The 22,809-nt window shown below is 41.2% G+C and overlaps 1 protein-coding gene across 1 annotated transcript in view; it reads left to right on the top strand.

The window, feature by feature from the left end:
- Positions 1 to 22,809, top strand: part of LOC138079684 (mitochondrial glutathione transporter SLC25A40-like) — a 57,192-nt gene that overhangs the window by 2,780 nt on the left and 31,603 nt on the right. The window contains 4 exon segments of the mRNA XM_068972390.1: positions 1,037 to 1,092; positions 2,053 to 2,214; positions 8,782 to 8,928; positions 19,942 to 19,966. Coding sequence (XP_068828491.1) covers positions 1,037 to 1,092; positions 2,053 to 2,214; positions 8,782 to 8,928; positions 19,942 to 19,966 — 390 coding nt within the window.

Genomic DNA, 22,809 nt, shown 5'->3' with positions numbered 1-22,809 from the left:
TTCTCTACTGATAGACAATGCATATTTATCACACACTAATTCTTAAAGGAGATCAGTCCTGGGTGTTCTTTGGAAGGACTGATGCTAAAGCTCAAACTCCAATACTTTGGCCATCTCATGTGAAGAGTTGACGCAATGGAAAAGACTCTGATGCTGGGAGGGATTGGAGGCAGGAGGAGAAGGGCACGACAGAGGATGAGATGGCTGAATGGCATCACCGACTCGATGGATGTGAGTTTGAGTGAACTCTGGGAGTTGGTGATGGACAGGGAGGCCTGGCGTGCTGCGATTCATGGGGTCACAAGGAGTCGGACACAACTGAGCAACTGAACTGAACTGAATTCTTAAAAATGTATGTCTATTCTGGACTCTCCGAATGGTTCTGTTGATCAAGTTGTCTGTTCATGTGATAGCTTCCCCTGGATTTTATTGTTTTAATTGCTGTAGCTTTTTATGTTTTAATATCTAGTAGAGCTATTACCCAGATATTTATTAATTTTTTCAGAATTTTTGTGGATGCTCTTTTTAAAAAGATTGATGAATCTTTTAAAAGATTCATATACCATGAAGTTCACCCTTTTTAAATGCACAGTCATTGGTTTTTAGTATTAATATATTCACAAGATTTTACAACCATCTACATGATCTCACTGCAGAATATTTTCATCATTCCAAAAAAAAAAAAAACAACCCTTGTACCCCATAATACTCACTCTCTATTTTACCCTCACCCTTGTGCTTGGCAACCACTAATCTTTCTCTCTCTCTGTATTTTCCCATTCTGGATATTTCCTATAAATAGAATCATACAAGGCATGGTCTGTTTTAACTGACTTCTTTAACTTAGCGTCATATTTGCAAGGTCCATCCATACTGAAACACATCAAAATCTCATTTCTTTTCCTGGCCCAGTGCTATTCCATTGTATGGATATACCACCTTTTGTTTATCTTTTGATCAACTGAACATTTGGATTGTTCTCACTTTTTGGCTATTATGCATCTAGCCTCTCATTTTTATGTTTTTAACTGCTTAGGTGATTTGGGCCACACCCTAAATACCATGCTAACAATGTGGTTTTATTGCCTCAGAGTAGGTAGGTAGTGGTCTTAAGAAGTTGTTAGTCTAATAGGGTAATGAATATTAAAAAGAATAACTATTGTTAATGACATAGTGTGAATAATTTGTTGGACATTTTCCAGCCCATTCATAAACCCATCAAGCTAATGACAATGTGAGTTCACTGAAGTACTTAGGGGGTGATTTGTAGATTTCAGTATCCATAAAAACCACCCAAAGTATTTGTTAAAAATCACAGTTACTGGCCCCACTCTAGAGTTTGTGATTGAGACGGTCTTTGAACCATAATTTAAACCATCCAGACCTCAGGATATGTTTTCACCTAAGGTGCCTGCACATAGTCCATCAGAATTACAATCACACTAATTACAGAATTGCAGGCACTTCAGAAGAAATCATACAGAAGTGCTCTGGAGAAGGCCTTATGTAGCAACAACTTCTGAACATGCTTCTGCTAAAGTCTTTAGCATATCATATAATTCAGAAGCAGGGCTCCTCACAATGGTGTGAAAACATTAGAGAAACTCCAGGATTATCCATCTTCATCCTGGGGGACTGGCCTCCTGTCTGGTCCAGAATTTAAATGCCCTTGGCTTCCCTGGTGGCTCCGTGGTTAAAGCGTCTGCCTGCAGTGCAGAAGACCTGGGTTCGATCCCTGGGTTGGGAAGATCCCCTGGAGAAGGAAATGGCAACCCATTCCAGTATTCTTGCCTGGAGAATCCCATGGATGGAGGAACCTGGTGCGCTATAGTCCATGGGGTCGCAAAGAGTCAGCTACGACAGAGCAACTTCACTCTCACTCTGTATCCATTCACATGTGAGTGATGCCTTTGTGCCCTGATCACACAGGGATGGTGAGGTGCTCTCCATTAACCACAGACACCCCCATCTGCGTGCTTCACTGTGTGTTGATCAACAGTGCAAGGATGGTGTAACCCTGCCACCCTTCGTGCCTGTCCTTTTCCCCTCTAGGCCCGGGAAGGCCGGACCACCATAGTGATAGCACACCGACTGTCTACAATCCGAAATGCAGATGTCATCGCTGGTTTTGACGATGGAATCATTGTGGAGCAAGGAAGCCACAGAGAACTAATGAAGAAGGAAGGGGTCTACTTCAGGCTTGCAGACACGCAGGTATCTGCTTCTTGGGAAGTTTTCCTGTTGTTTTCCCTTTAATATAGTATTCTTTCTTTATTAAAATATCACATAGCTAATGCTGTACTGAGAAATGAGAAGTATCAGAAAGATGCCAGGTATACATCTGAGACTTTAATTCAGAGTCATTGAAAGAATCTTGAAAGAGAAAGGTGGGGAGGGAAGGAAATAAAACGCCAAAAACATTTTGAACTTGTTGTTTAGGACAATGATTCTTAATTGCCTGTTCAAACTAATGGGTCCTTCCCCCAATAGATTAGGGATGTTCAGAGTAGTGGTCGGGGTAAGAGACTGAGGCCAGGATCTCTGGTAGTTGGGAGAGGTCCTATGAGACCTTAAAGTACTTCCCAGATCATCCTAATGAAGCCAATAGCAAGACTCATGGCTCTTGGAAGTAAATGGTTCAGTGTTTTGTTTTTTGTTTTTGGCTTGCAAGATCTTAGTTCCCTGACTGGGGATCAAACCCTGGGCCCACAGGAGTGAAAGGCCCAAGTTGTAACCTTTGGGCCTCCAGGGAATTCCTGAGTTTGGTTTTCCTTTAAAACAACAACAACAACTATTCACTCTATTTCCTAAAGCAGGTTCTATTGATAATTATTGATTTGCCTTATTATTGAAATTAGTCATGAGCAATTTTGCAAAATAAATAATTGAAAAATATTTATCTTGCAAACACAATTCTTATATTTGTTAAAGTTAATACATTTGCTTTGATAACTGTAACTAATATGTACATATTTTAATTTTTTTCTTCACATTTCAGATACACATCATCCAAATACTATCATTTTATGTGTCTTCAGCAGTAATTACATTAATGTGTAATAAACCGCTTGATCATTTCTCTAAAGTTGACTACATGGCTTGTTTCTAGTAATTCTCTGTTCTAAATATTGCCCTTTGGAAGCACATGGCAGGGAGGGGGGTAAGGGTGGGTTCCAAAAAAGTTAAGGCAAAAATTTATTTTGTTTTCTGACAAGTAATTTAATTTAACTCCTCTGAGTTTCAGTTTCCACATTTGAAATACAAAACCTACCATGTGAGGCTGCTGCAAGGTTAAGAAATAAGCACCTGTTTAGTTCAGTTCAGTCGCTCAGTCGTGTCCAACTGTTTGCAACTCCATGGACTGCAGCACGCCAGACCTCCTGTCCATCACGAACTCCCAGAGCTTATTCTAACTCATGTGAATTGAGTCAGTGATGCCATCCAACCATCTCATGCTCTGTCGTCCCCTTCTCCTTCTGCCTTCAATCTTTCCCAGCATCAGGGTCTTTTCAAATGAGTCAGCTCTTCACATCAGGTAGCCGAAGTATTGGAGTTTCAGCTTTAGCATCAGTCCTTCCAATGAACACTAAGGACTGATTTACTTTAGGATAGACTAGTTTGATCTCCTTGCAGTCCAAGGGACTCTCAAGAGTCTTCTCCAACACCACAGTTCAAAAGCATCAGTTCTTCGCTGCTAAGCTTTCTTTATAGTCCAACTCTCACATCCATACATAACTACTAGAAAAACCATAGCCTTGACTAGACAAACCTTTGTTAACAAAGCAATGTCTCTGCTTTTTAATATGCTGTCTAGGTTGGTCATAACTTTTCTTCTAAGGAGCAAGAGTCTTTTAATTTCATGGCTGCAGTCACCATCTACAGTGATTTTGGAGCCCAAAAAAATAAAGTCAGCCACTCTTTCCACTGTTTCCCCATCTATTTGCCATGAAGTGATGGGACCAGATGCCATGATCCTAGTTTTCTGAATGTTGAACTTTAAGCCAACTTTTTCACTCTCCTCTTTCTCTTTCATCAAGAAGCTCTTCAGTTCTTCTTCACTTTCTGCCGTAAGGGTGGTGTCATCTGCATATCTGAGGTTATTGATATTTCTCCCGGCAATCTTGATTCCAGCTTGTGCTTCTTCCAGCCCAGCGTTTCTCATGATGTACTCTGTATATAAGTTAAATAAGCGGGTGACAATATACAGCATTGACATACTCCTTTTCCTATTTGGAACCAGTTTGTTGTTCCATGTCCAGTTATAACTGTTGCTTCCTGACCTGCATACAGGTTTCTCAAGAGGCGGGTCAGGTGGTCTGGTATTCCCATCTCTTTCAGAATGTTCCACAGTTTGTTGAAATCCAAACAGTCAAAGGCTTTGGCATAGTCAATAAAGCAGAAGGAGATGTTTTTCTGGAACTCTCTAGCTTTTTCAGTGATGCAGTGAATGTTGGCAGTTTGATCTCTGGTTCCTCTGCCTTTTCTAAATCCACTTTGAACATCTGGAAGTTCACAGTTCACGTATTGCTGAAGCCTGGCTTGGAGAATTTTGAGCATTACTTTGCTAGCATGTGAGATGAGTGTAGTTGTGCGGTAGTTTGAGCATTCTTTGGCATTGCCTTTCTTTGGGATTGGATTGAAAACTGACCTTTTCCAGTCCTGTGGCCACTGCTGAGTTTTCCAAATTTGCTGGCATATTGAGCACAGCACTTTCATAGCATCATCTTTCAGGATTTGAAATAACTCAACTGGAATTCTGTCACCTCCACTAGTTTTGTTTGTAGTGATGAGTACCACCTGAATATACTAGGAAAAAGCACTTTAAAAGGGTGAATTTCATGGTATGTGAATTTTGTCTCAATAAAGCTGTTATATCATTTTTTTTTTTTTTGAAAAGCACCTAACACAAAATAGATCCCTGACAGATGGTAGTTACTGGTTCTAAACTTGAAGGTTACATCCGTCTGGACATACAGCTCAGCATTTTGTTCTTCCAGATTTCAGGAAACCAGCTCCAGTGAGAAGAATTTAAAGTCTCTCATGAAAGGCCTGCCGTGGGTTTGACTCATCCCATAGTTAGGCGTTCTCTTCATAAAAGCCTGAGGAGTTCCTGACAGTATCAGAACGGCTTTGATGTGGAAACCAGTGAACTTGTAAGTTGTTTTTCAATTATCTTTCATTGTTTGGTTTTGCTGGTGAAGTCTGTAGCCTTGCAAGTACATTGTAGGCACAGAAGATTCCCACCATGAGCCACAGCCTTCTTAAAAGAAGGAAATATCCAACAGTAATTATACTTGTCAAAATTTGAAATCAATTCCAATTAACAATAAATTTTCAATGAAAAGGGATCCTAAAACATAGTCTTTGTGCTTAGATGCTTAAAATTAAAACGAGATATTCCATTCATTTTTGAGATCCAGAGTAATACAAGGCTGGTCTAAAGCAAGAAACCCTAATATTTGCATAATCTATTATTTAGGATTACTTTTGATTGACTATGCTAGGAAACCCAGAGTAATATCAGTTTAAGAAAAATAAGCTTTAATTTCTCTTTCACATTAAAAAAAAAAAAACCAGGGGAGAAACCCAGGGTTACAATGGTAACTCCACCATGGTTACCATGGACTCAGGCTCATTTCATATTTGTTCTCATTATCCTGGCATGTAGCTTTCATTCTCAGTAATCTAAAATGACTCTGGATGCTCCGGCCATCACATCTATGTTCCATGAAGTAAGAAAAAACAAAGATTTTCCAGACATCTCATACAGTACTTAAAAAAAAAAATATGTCATTGGCCATAACGTGTCCACACTTAACATAACATGTCCATACTTAGCTACAAGGGAGGGTAGAAAACTGAACCTTTGGGCTATATGCATTGCTAGTCTGAGTGAAACTGGAATTCTCTTACTAGGAAAAAAGGACAGAGTAACCAGAAATAGCCAAAGTGTACATTCTTTAATATTTCTCACCTGAAACCTTGGGTGTTTTTTTTTTAGATAAACATCTTGCACCTTACAATACAAATTTTTACACAAATCTCATGTTTACAGTACAAAAGGCAAAGGACCTCAAGAGAAGTAACTGGGATGTTATTAATTCAAGTTAACAGAAGCTTTTATAATAGAAAGGGAACACATTTCAAGAAAAGATATTTTATGATTTTAAGAAACGATTTAGGAGTGTATTTTGATGTTATTCCCTGATAGCTCAGTTGGTAAAGAATCTGCCTGCAATGCAGGAGACCCTGGCTCGATTCCTGGGTCAGGAAGATCCCCTGGAGAAGGGAAAACGTACCGACTCCAGTATTCTTACCTGGATAGTCCCATGGACAGAGGAGCCTGGTGGGCTACATCCAGTCCAAAAAGTCACAGAAGAGTTAGACTTGCCTTAGCAACTAAACAACAATTAATAAAAGCTGAGTGTATTTTACCTCTTGTGTAGGTCTGAAGAAACTGCTGCTACTGAGAGTTCACTGCGTCTGTTTTTCTCTGCCCACGATGATATTCACCACAGAGATAAGAAGGGCTCTTTTAGCAGTCTCAATCTTGGTGTATTTATGGAAAGAGAATAACATTGTATATTGTGCTGCTATATTATTGTAAGTAAGATAGTCAGTTTCTCCCTTTTTGGCTGTGAAGTATTTGATTCTCATTTTCTCATTTGTCTGGATAGTTACACTGTTACATCTTTAGGGTCTGGTATTTTAGAGGAGCACATCTCTTGGAGAAATGCAAAGAGGGGTAGGCAGAAAATGCCACAATCAATACGACTGTCCTCGGTGCCATCATAGAGGGATAAACGGTGTGCCCAGGGAGAGGGGGAGATTAAATCTGATTAAAATGACTGCTTGTGAAAAGCAGCCTGAGCTCCTTTATCAGGCTGAAGGCCAGGTCTAAAAGATAGGGCTAACTAGGGAGGAAAAAAACCCCTAAAAATGCAGAGGAGAGGGGTGGTTTGAAAGCAAAGGGCTGAATAGAAACTATTCCTATGTTCTCTATTTCATAGAGACACAAACGTGACCTATTTAAACAACTGTAAGGCCATGGGTTTCCTTAGGCACATATGGTATCTAGTTTACTGTGAAAACACCTCTATAATCAAAATATTCTCATTTTTATTTATTTTTTATTTTTGGTCACCCCACACTCCAGTACTCTTGCCTGGAAAGTCCCATGGATGGAGGAGCCTGGTGGGCTGCAGTCCATGGGGTCGCTAAGAGTCAGACACGACTGAGCGACTTCACTTTCACTTTTCACTTTAATGCATTGGAGAAGGAAATGGCAACCCACTCCAGTGTTCTTGCCTGGAGAATCCCAGGGATGGGGGAGCCTGGTGGGCTGCCGTCTCTGGGGTCGCACAGAGTCGGACACGACTGAAGCAACTTAGCAGCAGCAGCAGCAGCACAGCCTGTGGAATCTTAGTTTCCTGACCAGGGATTGAACACAGGCCCTTGGCAGTAAAGGTGCTAAGAGAGTCTTAACCACTGGACTGCCAGGGAATTCCCTAGAATATTCCCCTTTATGTGACTTATATCGCTCATGCTTGACCAAATGTCAGGCTCAGTACTTGCTGAGAAGCTGGTATGTGCCAGGCATTGGGCCGTTTCTAAGGAGATAAAGTGTTGGCCATTCAGTTAGTCTCTCAGTCGTGTCCAACTCTTTGTGACCCCACGGACTGTAACCCACCAGGCTCCTCTGTCCATGGGATTTCCCAGCAAGAGTACTGCAGTGGGTTGCCATTTCCCTCTGCAGGGGATCTTCCTAACCCAGGGATCAAACCCGGGTCTCCTGCATTGCAGGCAGAGTCTTTTCCACCTGAGCCACAGGGAAAGCCGAGGCATGAGCCAAGACATCTTAAAACAAAGCCACAGAGACGTGTAAACAAACAGGGGGGAATCAGAAAGCAAGTGAAGCTATGAAGCAGAAGTCTGTAGGGAATGCAGAGCAAGGCAGTCTGCCCTACCGTTAGTAGTGGTGAAAGAAAAGGGCGTGGGTACTTGAGTTTTGTGAGTTAGGACATGACATGGATAAGGTGCGAGGCAGGGTTCTGGGGTGAGGAGACCAGGCCCAGGTCCTCAGATGAATCACGGTGCCTTGTGTTGGTGAGGACGCTTAACTCATCTATTCGTGGGTCTTACCTTGTGTGACCCAACATCATGACTTGAATTTTAGGGCATCTGGGGCCCAGATCCCGCTTCCGCTCACTTGCTGAGGCTGGGATAGAGAAAGGCTGGCCACACGGCGAGGACTGCCTCTTGGGTGGTGGACTCCCCCGGCTCAGGCTGTGCAGTCCATCTGCTGTCGCTCAGTCACTCGGTCACGTCCAGCTCTTTGCGACCCCATGGACTGCAGCATGCTAGGCTCCCCTGTCCCTCACTATCTTCCGGAGTTTGCGCAAACGCATGCCTATTAAGTCAGTGATGCCATCCAACCATCTCATCCTCTGTCGTCCCCTTCCCCTCCTGCCTCCAGTCTTTCCCAGCATCAGGGTCTTTTCCAGCGAGTGTACTCTTTGCATCAGGTGGTCAAAGTATTGGAGCTTCAGCTTCAGCATCAGTCCTTCCAGTGAATATTCAGGGTTGATTTCCTTTAGGATTGACAGGGACATAGTTAGCATCTTGTCACATCCTGTCTGACCCTCCCGTGGTCTGCTGTGGCCTAGGCATTCCTTCCGCCCAACTTGTAAGTTCCTGGAGGGCAGGCCAGGCCCTCTCCGGGTCCATGCTCTGGTGCCTATGGTGTTGCTGCCTGTCCGTCTTGATGTGTGTGTGTTCTAGGATGAATCTGTGCCACCGGTGTCTTTTCTGAAGATCCTGAAACTGAACAAGACAGAGTGGCCCTACTTAGTGGTGGGAACCCTGTGTGTTGTTGCCAACGGGGCGCTCCAGCCAGCCTTCTTGGTCATCTTCTCAGAAATTATAGCGGTGAGTGTGGGAACACCACTGGGTGGCCTGAGTGAAATCACTTAGCCACGAACTCAGTTCTCATGCCCAGCCGGTCCCCTCCACAGTAAGGCAGCCTCCAGTGAACCTAAGCCAAAGGCTTTCACTCCCCGTGGAGGAAAGCCACAAGGCAAAAGAAAAAGCCGGCCAGTTACGCTGTCAAGGAAATTGGAAACTGTAAGATCCCTGGAGAAGGACATGGCAACCCCCTCCAGTAATCCTGCCTGAGAATCCCATGGACAAAGGAGCCTGCCAGGCTACAGTCCACAGGGTTGCAAGAGTCGGACACGACTTAGCGACTAACCCCCACAGAAGATCCCTGAAGGAGGCATTCTATTCTCTCTCCTTGTTCGGGTAACTGGGGTCAGGCCGTGATCCCCACCCTGTTTGTGGAGACGAGATGCTCACCTCACAGGGTGGTTGGGTGGTGGGGGTGGGGGAAGAGCTCACGTCTCAAGGGTTGAAGAGGCCAGGCTCTGGGCTCAGACCGGCCTCACCATTTAATTGCTGTGCTAAGTCGCTTCAGTCATGTCTGACTCTTTGCAACCCTGTGGAGCCCAGCAGGCCCCTCCGTCCATGGGATTCTCCAGGAAAGAATACTGGAGTGGGTTGCCATGTCCTTCTTCAGGGCACCTTCCTGACCCAAGGATAGAACTTACGTCTCTTACGTCTCCTGCATCTTTAAATGGGTTCTTTATCATTAGCGCCACCAGGGAAGCCCCCAGTTGCTGTGCATACTTGGGCAAATGCTTCACCTTGCTATACCTCAGTTTGTTCATCTGTAAAATGAACCTACCTCCTAGGATGGCTGATGATTAAGAGATGATAAAAACTATACTCCAATAAAAATTTTTAAAAAGAGAGATGTTATAAGTAATGATTAATATACAGAAAGCATTTAAGGGTGTCTACCTCAAAGTAAGTATTAAAAAGTGCTATCTACTACATTATTGTTCAGTAATCCTTACAAGGCTTGGAGAGGCTGAGACACAGAAGGAAAACTCCTACAATCCAATTGTTAAATTCCCTGAGGGATGTTTATCAGTAAAGATCAGAAATATCTAAGGCTCCATAAAATCCAACATTTATGTTTTATGTCCTTAGTTAATCTCTAATGTTATTGGAGAGAATTTTTGTTAGAGTTGAATTATTCCCCATCATATAAAGAATTTGTTATGCTTCTGAATTGGAAAGTTGGTCTACCATTAAGACCACAAATTTAACAATAAATGAATTAAGGAGAACCCGCCAACTGTTTTTACAGTACAGAATAAGGCAATCCCTGACTCTCTTGCAATTCAGAAACAGTGTGGCCTGTATTTATATGAGGGAGTCTCTCCTTGGTGTCAAATGGAGCTTTTGGAGATTGAGTAGAAAACAAAATAAACCAGTCCTGCCCCCAAACAGTTTACTTTCTATTGGGACAGACACATAACACACACACACAAAACAAGTATATTACATGTCACAGGGTTGCAGGCATTTTAAAACCAGTCAGCCAGTGGAGGGGCTGGCACTGGGGGTGCTGTTTCGTGCAGTTTGGTCAGGAGAGACCTCTTTGGGCCAAGACCCTGTGGGGTGGGGGGAGGCAGGTGAGGGGCAGAAGAGCTCAGGCAGAGGGAGGAGCAGGTGCAGAAGAAGGGGAATAAACATGACGGTGCAGCCACACTCAGTCCACGTGCAGCGTTCCAGCCCATGGCAGTAACCATGCACAGTGAGTCCCCTATATACGAACCTTCAGGTTGTGAACTTGCAAAGGTGCAAACTCACATGCCAGGCCCTGTATGCCAGCTGTTGCACTACTGTACTTTACAGGGTTCTGTACTATAAGATTAAAAATATTTCCTTCATTTTTTGTGTTTGTGTTTTATGTATGCATTATTTGTACAGTAAGTGTTATTAACCTGTTACTATGCAGCTGATCATGTTTGTTGGAGTATCTAGGCTAACTTTGTTGGATTTACAAATAATAATAATAATAATAATAATAATTTGATTTAAAAATGGATAGAAGGCCTTAATAGACATTTTTCAAAAATGAGGTACAAATGACCAACAGTGTGTGAAAAGACACTGAGCATGACTAATCATCAAGCAGATGAAATCAAAATCCCAAAGTTATCATTTGATACTCTTGTTCAGTCGCTCAGTCATGTCCAGCTTTGCAAGCCCATGGACTGCAGTATGCCAGGATTCCCTGTCCTTCACTATCTCCAGGAACTTACTTAAACTCATGTCCACTGGGTCCATGCACTGAGTCAGTCCATCGTACATCCAACTATCTCATCCTCTGTCTCCCTCTTCTCCTGCCCTCAGTCTTTCCCAGCATCAGGGTCTTTTCCAGTGAATCGGCTCTTTGCATCAGATGGCCAAAGTATTGGAGCTTCAGCTTCAGCATCATTCCTTCCAATGAATATTCAGGGTTGATTTCCTTTAGGATTGACTGTTTTGACCTTGCTGTCCAAGGGACTCTCAAGAGTCTTCTCCAGCACCATAGTTTGAAAGCATCAATACTTCAGTGCTCAGCCTTCTTTATGGTCCAACTCTCACATCACATCTGTACATGACTACTGGAAAAGCCATAGCTTTGACTATATGGACCTTTGTTGACAAAGTGATATCTCTACTTTTTAATACACCAAGTTTGTCATAGCTTTTCTTCAAGGAGCAAGCGTCTTTTCATTTCAAGGCCACAGTCACCATCTGCAGTGATTTTGGTGCCCAAGAAAATAGTCTGTCACTGTTTCCATTGTTTCCCCATCTATTGGCCATGAAGTGATGGGACCAGATGCTGTGATCTTAGTTTTTTGAATGTTGAGTTTCAAGCCAGCTTTTTCATTCTCCTCTTTCATCTTCAGCAGGAGGCTCTTTAGGTCCTCTTTGCTGTCTTCCTGGCAATCTTGTTTCCAGCTTGTGATTCATCCAGCCTAGCATTTTGCATGAGGTACTCTGCATGTAAGTTAAATAAGCAGGGTGACAATATACAGCCTTGACATATTCCTTTCCAATTTTGAACCAGTCCTATGTTCCACGTGTCCATTTCTGACTGTTGCTTCTTGACCTGCATTCAGGTTTCTCAGGAGGCAGGTAAGGTAGTCTGGTATTCCCATGTCTTTAAGAATTTTCCACAGTGTTGTGATACACACAGTTGAAGGCTTTCGCGTAGTCAGTGAAGCAGATGTAGATGTTTTTCTGAAATTCCCTTGCTTTTTCTATGATCCAGCACATATTGGCAATTTTATCTCTGGTTCCTCTGCCTTTTCTAAATCTAGCTTGTATGCCTGGAAGTTCTCAGTTCACATTCTGTTGATGCCTACCTTGAAGGATTTTGAGTGTTACCTTGCTAGCATGTGAAATGAGTGCAGTTGTGTGGTAGTTTGAACTATTCTTTGGCATTGCCCTTCTTTGGGATTGGATTGAAAACTGACCTTTTCCAGTCCTGTGGCCATTGCTGAGTTTTCCAAATTTCCTGGCATATTGAGTGCAGCACTTTAACAGTATCATCCTTTAGGATTTGAAATAGCTCAGCTGTAAGTCCATCACCTCCACCAGCCTTGTTCTTAATAATGCTTCCTAAGGCCCACTTGACTTTACACTCCAGGATGTCTGGCTCTAAGTGAGTGACCACACCATCGTGATTGTCTGGGTCATTAAGGCCTTTTTTGTATAGTTCTGTGTATTCCTGCCACCTCTTCTTAATCGCTTCTGCTAGGTCCATACCATTTCTGTCCTTTATTGTGCCCATCTTTTCATGAAATGTTCCCTTCATATCTCTGATTTTCTTGAAGAGATACCTAGTCTTTCCTATACTTGTTATGATGGCCATAGTTAAACAACCAAACAGGTGCTAGTGAGGCTGTGAAGAAATCAGAACCCTGTGCTTTGTTGGTGGGAATGTAGAATGATATGCTGTGGAAAACAGTGTAGAGATGCTCAAAAAATTTAAAATAGAATAGCTATATGATCTAGCAGTCCCTCTTCTGGATATTTATCTAGAAGAATGGAAATCAGGGTCTTGAGATTTGTACTCCTGTGTTCATTGTAGCCATCTGCACAGTTCCAGAGGTGGAAACAACATAGATGTCCCTTGATGGGGAAATGGATGATTAATTAAAATGTGGCGTATACATACCATAGGGTATCATATACTCCTCCTGGAAGAGGGAAATCCTGTCAGATGCTGCAACATGAATTACCTTTGAGGGCGTTATACTGGGCAGAATAAGCCAGCCATAGAAGGAGCAGCACTTCGTGACTCTAATCATAGAAGGTTCTGGAGTAGTCATATTCTTAGAAGTAGAAAGCAGAATGGTGGTCACCAGGGACTGAAGAAAAGGGGAAAGCGTTGTTGGTAATGAGTATAGAATTTCAGTCACAAGATGGAAACGTTCTAGAGATGTGTAAAATAATGTGCATATAGTTAACAGTGCTGTATTGTACTCTTAAAAGTTTGTTAAGGTAGAGTTCATGTTGTGTTTTTTTACCGTAAAAAATAATGAAGAACTTTATCAAAAAAGATGCTGTAAAGAATGTAGAAAGATAAATCATAGACTCTGAGAAGAGAGAAGTCACACAACCTGCAAATAATTTGTACTAAGAATAAAAAAGTCCTTAGACCAGTAAATAATGTAAATACACCAAGAGAAAAATGGACAAATGGGACTTCCCTGCTGATCCAGTGCAAGGGGTGTAGTTTCAGTCCTTGGTTGGGGAACTAAGATCCCACATGCCACGGGGGCTGGCAGTCAATCAATCAGTAAGAAAATAGGACAAAAGATATGAATGGACATATTACAGAAAAGGTAATACATACTGCTAATATTAATAATATGAAGAGATGTTAAACATCATTAATTATCAGAAAACATAAGACGGTAAGAAGATAGCATTTAGCACACATTTGTGGAAAATTTTTAAAGTTCTGATGATACTAAGTATATATTGATTTACTATCTTCTGACTTGGATATTGCTATAATCCTTTTACTAAATCATCTCCATTTATTGCTTGGTTGAGTAGATGTCACCACGTAGCTTTCGTTTCTTCCCCCAAGAGGAGCTCATTGATTACTCATGTTTGAGAATGTTTACTGCCAGAGTCCAGCCCCGGTGGATCCAGGGAATTCGAAGTGGGGATGGAGTTGGTGTCCTAGGAAAGAGCTATTTAATTAGAAATATAAAGAGAGATTAGGAAAAAATAGTATAGTAAGAAAATTAGTGGAGAAAAGAGCCTGAATAACTTGGTTTACGTGGAAAGCCAATAAAACTCCCAAGACAAGGAGTTTGCACCGCCTACATAGGCCACCGGCGCCTGCTTGAATAATGGAGGGTGGCCCACCTTGGGCTCCCTCTCGCGTGGGTCTTAGAAGCCAGGGCAAGTAAGTAGACGTGGCAAGCCTCCACGCTCCAGATGGGAATTCAGCCAGAAAAGAAGAGAATGAGAAAAGACCACATGGGGGAAACCAGTCTTTCCAGGAACTGGTCCTGTTTCTTTATTTTTCAGGTGCGCTTATATACTTTTAGTTATACATAGAGATAAATGCAAGAAACAGAGTCAGGCAGGGTCAGCTGCTCAGACCCTTATCAGCATATCTTTGTTCTTACAAGGGTCTTACATTTGTTCACAATATCTTCTGGTCTGATTAACATTTTATGGCCCCACCTTTCTTTCTATTGATAAAGGTTAATCGATCAGAAAACTTGTTTCCCCTTAAGATCTATTTAGTCTTAAGATAGTGATAAAGTTACATTATTACATAGCAAGGACACTGTGATTTATAACAAAGAAAGAGGAGTACAGTGATCTATAACAAAAGAGAAAATTCATTAACTCAAAAAGTCTAGTATTGCTAACATCAAAACTACTATATTTCTTTTTCTACATTCCTATTACATTGATTAACATACTCCCAGGTGCTTAAGGATATGGAGGCCTGGTGGCAGTCATTAACTCAGCAATGAAACCCTGCACCAACATGATTTTTATCTTTAGAAAAACCCTATGCTAACTAAGACTTTCAAAATACTCCAAACTCTCTGTGCTGTTTATGGTTGAGAGGTTGTAAACAATCATGTATGTAGTAGCAAGAGTGTGGATAATCCTGTCACACAAGCTAGTCTGCCAGCAGAGAGGTTTGACCTGAGACCCTTGTCACACCCAGGAGATTTATTATCTGGAGTCCTAAGTTAACTCCTTTACAGAGAGAGGTGGTGGGGGATAGCCCCCCGTAAAGTCAGAGGCGTAGGTGAGAGCATAAAGCAGTAAAGTAGGCAGACTCTGGTTTTGGGGGTAGATGCTCGGGAACAGGGGGTCTCCTGAGGCTTGATCCCACCTTTGCGTATGCCAAGCTTCCTTCCTCATGACCTTAGTTTACCATTTATACTTGAAGACCACCTTGACCAGGTAGAGTAAATCATTAATACTAACTTGAGTACAGAATGCAGGGAAAGTGTAGAAAAGAGAATTTTTATAGGGAGTTGAGGAAGGAAGCTATTCCTGTGGAACATTTGTTTGTGACTCCATAAGTTAAAGGAGATATTAATGTCATCTTTCCCACTAGTCCATGTGGTCCCTGAAAAAGGGATGGAACCTGCCATATAGAAGAGCAGATACAACTAAAACTGTAAGTAGGTTGATTAGACTAGAGGAATTTACAGCACGAGAATACATTTTAAGTTCTTGACAGTCCACTAAGATTATATTAATAACTTCTCATTTATTCTTCATATTTCCCGAATTTTTGGGTTTCTTATCCATTTGACCCCTAGTATTTTGAAAAGGAGACTGATTTTTCAGATATCATAAGTAGATTCATGTTATGATCTTTAGAGATGGCTGATAATGATCTTTTTCTGAAATATATATATATGTATAACATATATACACATATATATGTTAAGAAATGAAAGTTCAATGACTTTAATTTTTGGTTCTAAAAAGTTACATCTAAACTTTGGATTTTTTCCCCCTTACATTCTAAACACTTGGTAGAAATATATAAATTATTTTTGCTTTAATTTCAGGTGCTATATGCAGGTTTCCATCTTTCAGGATGGGTATTAAAGCATATAGGTCTTTTAAACTTTTAGGAGGAAGTGTATACCCGAATTTTAGCATATGTATGTTATTTTTCTACTTAAAAGACCTGTGTTCAATGTTAGAAATAGATTCTTAGATTTGAAGATTCTACATACATTTTGGGAATTAAAAAAATTTGTTGTGTGATACTTCAATTATCTTAAGATATTTAAGTACTTAAACTTAAGATACTTAAGTACTTAAACCTAGACTTAACAGATTATTAACATATTAATATATTTATTTTTTCTGAAGTAGTGTAAACTACACCTGTTACAACATTTTAGCCCTTGGTATGTCAGTATGAACCTCTTTAAAAAGTTTCTTTTTTAATATTTGAATATCTTCTTTTTTATTGGATTATAATTAATTTACAGTGTTGTATAGTTTCTTCTGTACAATAAAGTGAATCAGCTATATGTGTACATATATCCAAACCCTCCTGGACTTCCCTCCTCCTCACCTCTTTCCCACCCATTTAGGTCATCACAGAGCTCAACTTCCTGTGGTTTATAGCAGGTTCCTACTAGCTATCCATTTTACACATTTGTTGTTGATGTTCAGTCACTCAAGTTGTATCTGACTCTCTTTGACCCCCTGGACTGTAGCACACCAGGCTTCCCTGTCCTTCACCATCTCCCAGAGCTTGCTCAAACTCATGTCCATTGAGTTGGTGATGCCATCCAATCATCTCATCCTCTCTTGTCCCCTTCTCCTTCTGCCTTCAATCTTTCCCAGAGTCAGCGTCTTTTCCAGTGAGTCAGTTCTTTGCATCAGCTGGTCAAAGTGTTGGAGCTTCAGCTTCAGTCCTTCCAGTGAATATTCAGGATTGATTTCCTTTAGGATGGACTGGATTGATCTCCTTGCAGTCCAAGAGACTCTCAAGAGTCTTCTCCAACACCACAGTTCAAAAGCATCAATTCTTCAGCACTCAGCTTTCTTTATGGTCCAATTCTCACATCCATAGACAACCACTGAAAAACCATAGCTTTGACTATATGGAGATTTGTTGGCAAAGTAATGTCTCTGCTTTTTAATATGCTATCTAGATTGGTCATGAATTTTCTTCCAAGGAGCTTTTCTTTTCATTTCATGGCTGTAGTCACCATCTGCAGTGGTTTTGGAACCCAGGAAAATAAAGTCTCACTGTTTCCACTGTTTCCCCATCTGTTTGCCATGAAGTGATGGGACCAGTTGCCATGATCTTAGTTTTTTGAAAGTTGAGTTTTAAGCCAGCTTTTTCACTCTCCTGTTTCTTTCTTCAAGAGGCTCTTTACTTCCTCTTTGCTTTCTGCCACAAGGATAGTGTCATCCGTATTTCTGAGGTTATTGATATTTCTCCCGGCAATCTTGATTCCAGCTTGTGCTTCATCCAGCCTGGCATTGCTCATGATGTACTCTGAATATAAGTTAAATAAGCAGGGTGATGATATGCAGCCTTAATGTACTCCTTTCCCAATTTTGAACCAGTCCATTATTCCATGTCCGATTCTAACTGTTGCTTCTTGATCTGCATACAGATATCTCAGGAGGCAGTTGAGGTGGTCTGCTATTCCCATCTCTTTAAGAATTTTCCAGAGTTTCTTGTGATCTACACAGTCAGAGGATGAGATAGTTGGATGGCATCACTGACTCACAATGGACATGAGTTTGAGTAAACTCCGGGAGTTGGTGATGGACAGGGAGGCCGGGCGTGCTACAGTCCGTGGGGTCACAAAGAGTTGGACATGACTGAGCGACTGAACTGAAGTGAACACAGTCAAAAGATTTAGCATAGTCAATGAAGCAGAAGTAGTTGTTTTTCTGGAATTTCTCTTGCTTTTTTCAACACTTGCCAGCAGTTGTTGGCAATTTGATCTCTGCTTCCTCTTCCTTTTCTAAAACCAGCTTGAACACCAGGAAGTTCACAGTTCATGTATTGCTGAAACCTGGCTTGGAGAATTTTGAGCATTACTTTACTAGTGTGTGAGATGAGTGCAGTTGTGCAGTAGTTTGAGCATTCTTTGGCATTGCCTTTCTTTGGGATTAGAATGAAAACTGACCTTTTCCAGTCTTGTGGCCACTGTTGTTTTCCAAATTTCTGACATATTGAGTGCAGCACTTTCACAGCTTCATCTCTTAGGATTTGAAATAGCTCAACTGGAATTCCATCACCTCCACTAGCTTTGTTCATAGCGATGCTTCCTAAGGCCCACTTGATTTCACATTCCAGGATGTCTAGCTCTAGGTGAGTGATCACACTGTCATGGTTATCTGGGTTATTAACATCTTTTTTGTATAGTTCTTCTTGTATTCTTTCCGCCTCTTCTTAATCTCTTCTGCTTCTTTTTAGGTCTACACCGTTTCTGCCCTTTATTGTGCCCATCTTTGCATGAAATGTTTCCTTGATATTTCTAATTTTGTTGAAGAGATCTCTAGTCTTTCCATTCTATTGTTTTCCTCTTTCTTTGCACTGATCACTTAGGAAGGCTCTTTTATCTCTCCGTGCTCTTTGGAACTCTGCATTCAAATGGGTATATCTTTCCTTTTCTCCTTCACCCTTAGCTTCTCTTCTTTTCTCAGCTATTTGTAAGGCCTCCTCAGACAACCATTTTGCCTTTTGCATTTCTTTTTCTTGGGGATGACTTTGATTACCACCTCCTATACAGTGTTACAACCTCCATCCATAGTTCTTCATGTACCCTGTCAGATCTAATCCCTTGAATCTATTTGTCACTTCTACTGTATAATCATAAGGAATTTGATTTATGTCATTTCTGAATGGTCTAGTGGTTTTCCCTACTTTCTTCAATTTAAGTCTGTATTTTGCAATAAGGAGTTCATGATATGAGCCACAATCAGCTCCCAGTCTTGTTTTTGCTGACTGTATAGAGCTTCTCCATCTTTGGCTGCAAAGAATATAATCAGTCTGATTTCAGTAATGACCATCTGGTGATGTCCATGTGTAGAGTCGTCTCTTATGTTGTTGGAAGTGAGTGTTTGCTATGACCAGTGTGTTCTCTTGGAAAAACTCTGTTAGCCTTTGCCCTGCTTCATTTTGTACTCCAAGGCCAAACTTGGCTGTTACTCCAGGTACCTCTTAACTAACTACTTTTTCATTCCAGTCCCCTTTGATGAAAAGGATATCTTTTTTTTGGTGTTAGTTCTAAAAGGCCTTGTGGGTGTTCACAGAACCATTCAACCTCAGCTGCTTTGGCATTGGTCGTTGGGGTATAGACTTGGATCACTGTGATACTGAATGCTTTGCCTTGGAAACAAAACGAGATCATTCTGTCGTTTTTGAGATTGCACCCAAGTACTTCATTTCAGAGTTGTTTTTTTTTTCTGAGTGTGAGGGCTACTCCATTTCTTCTAAGGGATTCTTGCCCACAGCAGTAGATATAATGGTCATCTGAATTAAATTTGTCTATTCCAGTCCATTTTAGTTCACTGATTCCTAAAATGTCAGTGTTCACTCTTGCCATCTTCTGTTTGACCACTTCCAATTTACCTTGATTCATGGACCTAATCCTTCAGGTTCCTATGCAGTATTGTTCTTTAGAGCATCAGACTTTACCTCCATCACCAGTCACATCTGCAACTGGGCATTGTTTTTGCTTTGGCTCTGCCTCTTCGTTCTTTCTGGAGCTATTTCCCCACTCTTCTTCAGTCACAACTGGGCACCTACCAACCTGGGGAGTTCATCTTTCAGTGTCATATCTTTTTGCCTTTTCATGCTGTTCATGGGGTTCTGAAGGCAAGAATATTTAAGTGGTTTGCCATTCTCTTCCCCAGTGGACCATGTTTTGCCAGAACTCTCCACCATGACCCGTCCATCTTGGGTGGTCTTACATGGCATGGCTCATAGTATCATTAGGTTAGAGAAGGCTGTGATCCATGTGATCAGTTTGGTTAGTTTTCTGTGATTGTGGTTTTCAGTCTGTCTGCCCTCTGATGGATAAAGGTAAGAGGCTTGTGGAAGGTTTCTGATGGGAAGGACTGGCTGTGGGTGAATCTGGATCTTGCTGTAATGGGTGGGTCAGTAAATCTTTAATCCAATTTTCTGCTGATGGGTGGGACTATGTTCCCTCCCTTTCAGTGCCATGACCCCACAGCAGGTCATTGTTGACCCATGCCTCTGCTGGACACTCTGGGACACTCGTAGGCAAGTTTGGCTCACTCTCTTATGGGGTTACTGCTCCTTTCTCCTGGGTCCTGGTGTGCACAAGTTTTTGTTGTACCCTCCAAGAGTGTGGTCCCCAGTCCTGTGGAAGTTCTGTAATCAAATCCCACTGGCCTTCAAAGTCAAGTTCCCTGGGGATTCTCAGTCCCTTTGCTGGATCCCCAGGTTGAGAAATCTGCTTTGGGCCTTAGAACTTTTGCAACAGTGTGAGAACTTCTTTGGTATAACTGTTCTCCAGTTTGTGGGTCATCTGCTTGGTGGCTCTATGGTTGGGCTAATGGCAGCCTCCTCCAAGAGGCCTTAGGCCATATGCTGTGACTCCCAGGTCTGCTGCAGCCAGAGCCCCTGTCCCCTCAACAGGCTATTGTTGACCCATACCTCTGCAGGAGACACTCAAACACTCAAAGGCAGGCTCTCAAAGGCAAACACTCAATGGCTCAGTCTCTTGTGGGGTCTCTGGGTCATGGTGCACACAAGGTTTTGTTTGAGCCCTCCGAGAGTCTCTGGCGGGTATGGGGATTGATTCTAAACGTGATTTCTCCCCTCCTACCATCTTGTTGGGGCTTCTCCTTTGCCCTTGGGATATCTTTTTTTGGTAGGATCCAATATTCTTCTTTCAATAATTGCTCAGCAGCTAGTTGGAATTTTGGAGTTCTTGCAGAAGATAAGTGCATGTCTTTCAACTCTGCCATCTTAGAGGTCTGTTTTGATGCCTGCAGTTTTATAATGTGGTTTGGAATCAGGGATAATGATAACCTCTAGTTTTGTTTTTCTTTCTCAAGATTGTTTTGGCAATGCAGGATCTTTTGTATTTCCATACAAATTTTAGAATTTATTTGTTCTAGTTCAGTAAAAAATGCCATTGTCATTTTGATAGGAATTGTATTGAATCTATAGATTGCCTTGTGTAGTATGGTCATTTTAACATTATTCTTCCAATCAAAAAACATCTGTTTGAGTCACCTGCAATTTGTGGTCTTATAATTTTCTAAATTCAGTATTAATATTTTACTACCTTATTTAGTTAGATTTATTCCTAGGTATTTCATTCCTTTTGATATGATTGTGAATGGGATAATTTCCATAGTTTTCCTTGTTGATAGTTTTTAGTGTTTAAAAATGCAGTAGTAGATTTCTGTATATTAATTTAGCATCTTGCAACTTTATTGAACTCATGAGGAGCTCTAGTAGTTTTCTGCTGGCATCTTCAGGATTTACTGCATTTAATATCATGTCATCTGTAAATGGTGACAGTTTTACTTCCTCCTTTCCAATTTGGATTCCTTGCATATTTTTCTTCTCTTCTGTGGCTAGGACTTTGAAAACTATGTTGAATAAACCATGTTGAGTGATGAGAGTAGGTGTATCCTTGTCTTGTTCCTGATCCTAGCAGAGATGCTTTCAGCTTTGCACTGTTGACTGTGATGTTAGCTGTGGGCTGGGTGTGTATGGCTTTTAGTGTGTTGATGTATGTTCCCTCTCCAGTTAGTCTACACTGAGCTTCCAGCCGTTTGTCAGTTATAGCTCATAGCATTTCTGTTGGTGCTGGTTCTAACTTCAGGCTTCTGCTCTACTGTGCTGTCAGTGAGTCTCTGCATGTCATGGTCTCTCTAGGCTCAGACAGTAAAGCGTCTGCCTACAACATGGGAGACCTGGGTTCGATCCCTGGGTTGGGAATATCCTCTGGAGATGGAAATGGCAACCCACTCCAGTACTCTTACCTGGAAAATCCCATGGATGGAGGAGCCTGGTAGGCTACAGTCCATGGGGTTGCAAAGAGTCAGACACAACTGAGCGACTTCACTTTCACTTATCAGTGTTCAAGGTAGCAGCTTGACCAGTGACCTCAATTCTCTGATTATTCTAAGAGGAATTGATTTTTCAGTTTGTTCACGTTTTTTTCTTGTTGTGAGGATGGAAGTGATGCTTTCAAGCTCTTTACATGCAGAACCAGAAATCAGAATTATTCTTTGGATTTATTTTGGTCATTGCATGCTACTTAGGTGGAAACATGAATTATTGCTTTTAAGCCTGTCTTTCCTCAACTCCACATTTAAAGCTGTGAATTTCCTTCAAAGTACTAAATTAGATATATTCCAAAGATTTTGATGTTGTGTTTTCATTATCAGTTGAAATATTTTCTGATTTTCTTTGTAATTTCTTTTGCCATGGATTATTAACTTTCCAGTAATTGGATATTTTCCTAGATACCTTATTGTTCCTGATTTCTAATTTAATTCCAATCTGGTCAAAGGAATATACTCTTACGTTTTCAGATTTTTTTAATGTATTGAGTCTTTTTTTTTTTTTATGTATTGAGTCTTGTGTAATGGCCCTATGTATGATCTGCCTTGGTGACTGTTTTGTGCTCTTTAAAGTCTATATTGTATTCTGCAGTTGTTGGGTATAGTGTTCTATAAGCCATTAGGTCAGGGTGGCTGATGCTTTATTTAGATCTGCTGAAGTCTTACAGATTTTTAAAAATTATTCTATTATTCTCTGATAGAGGATATAATAATCTTTAGATAGGATTGAGGATATGTCTGTTTTCCTTTTTAGTTCTCTCTGGTCTGCCTCATAGGGTTTTGAACCTCAATTATTAGGAACATACACATTCACTTGAT

This window comes from Capricornis sumatraensis, chromosome 5 (genome assembly GCF_032405125.1).
Source record: "Capricornis sumatraensis isolate serow.1 chromosome 5, serow.2, whole genome shotgun sequence".
NCBI lineage: Eukaryota > Metazoa > Chordata > Mammalia > Artiodactyla > Bovidae > Capricornis > Capricornis sumatraensis.
Note: the sequence above shows the minus strand (reverse complement) of the source record. Positions and strands in the feature narration are given on the sequence as shown.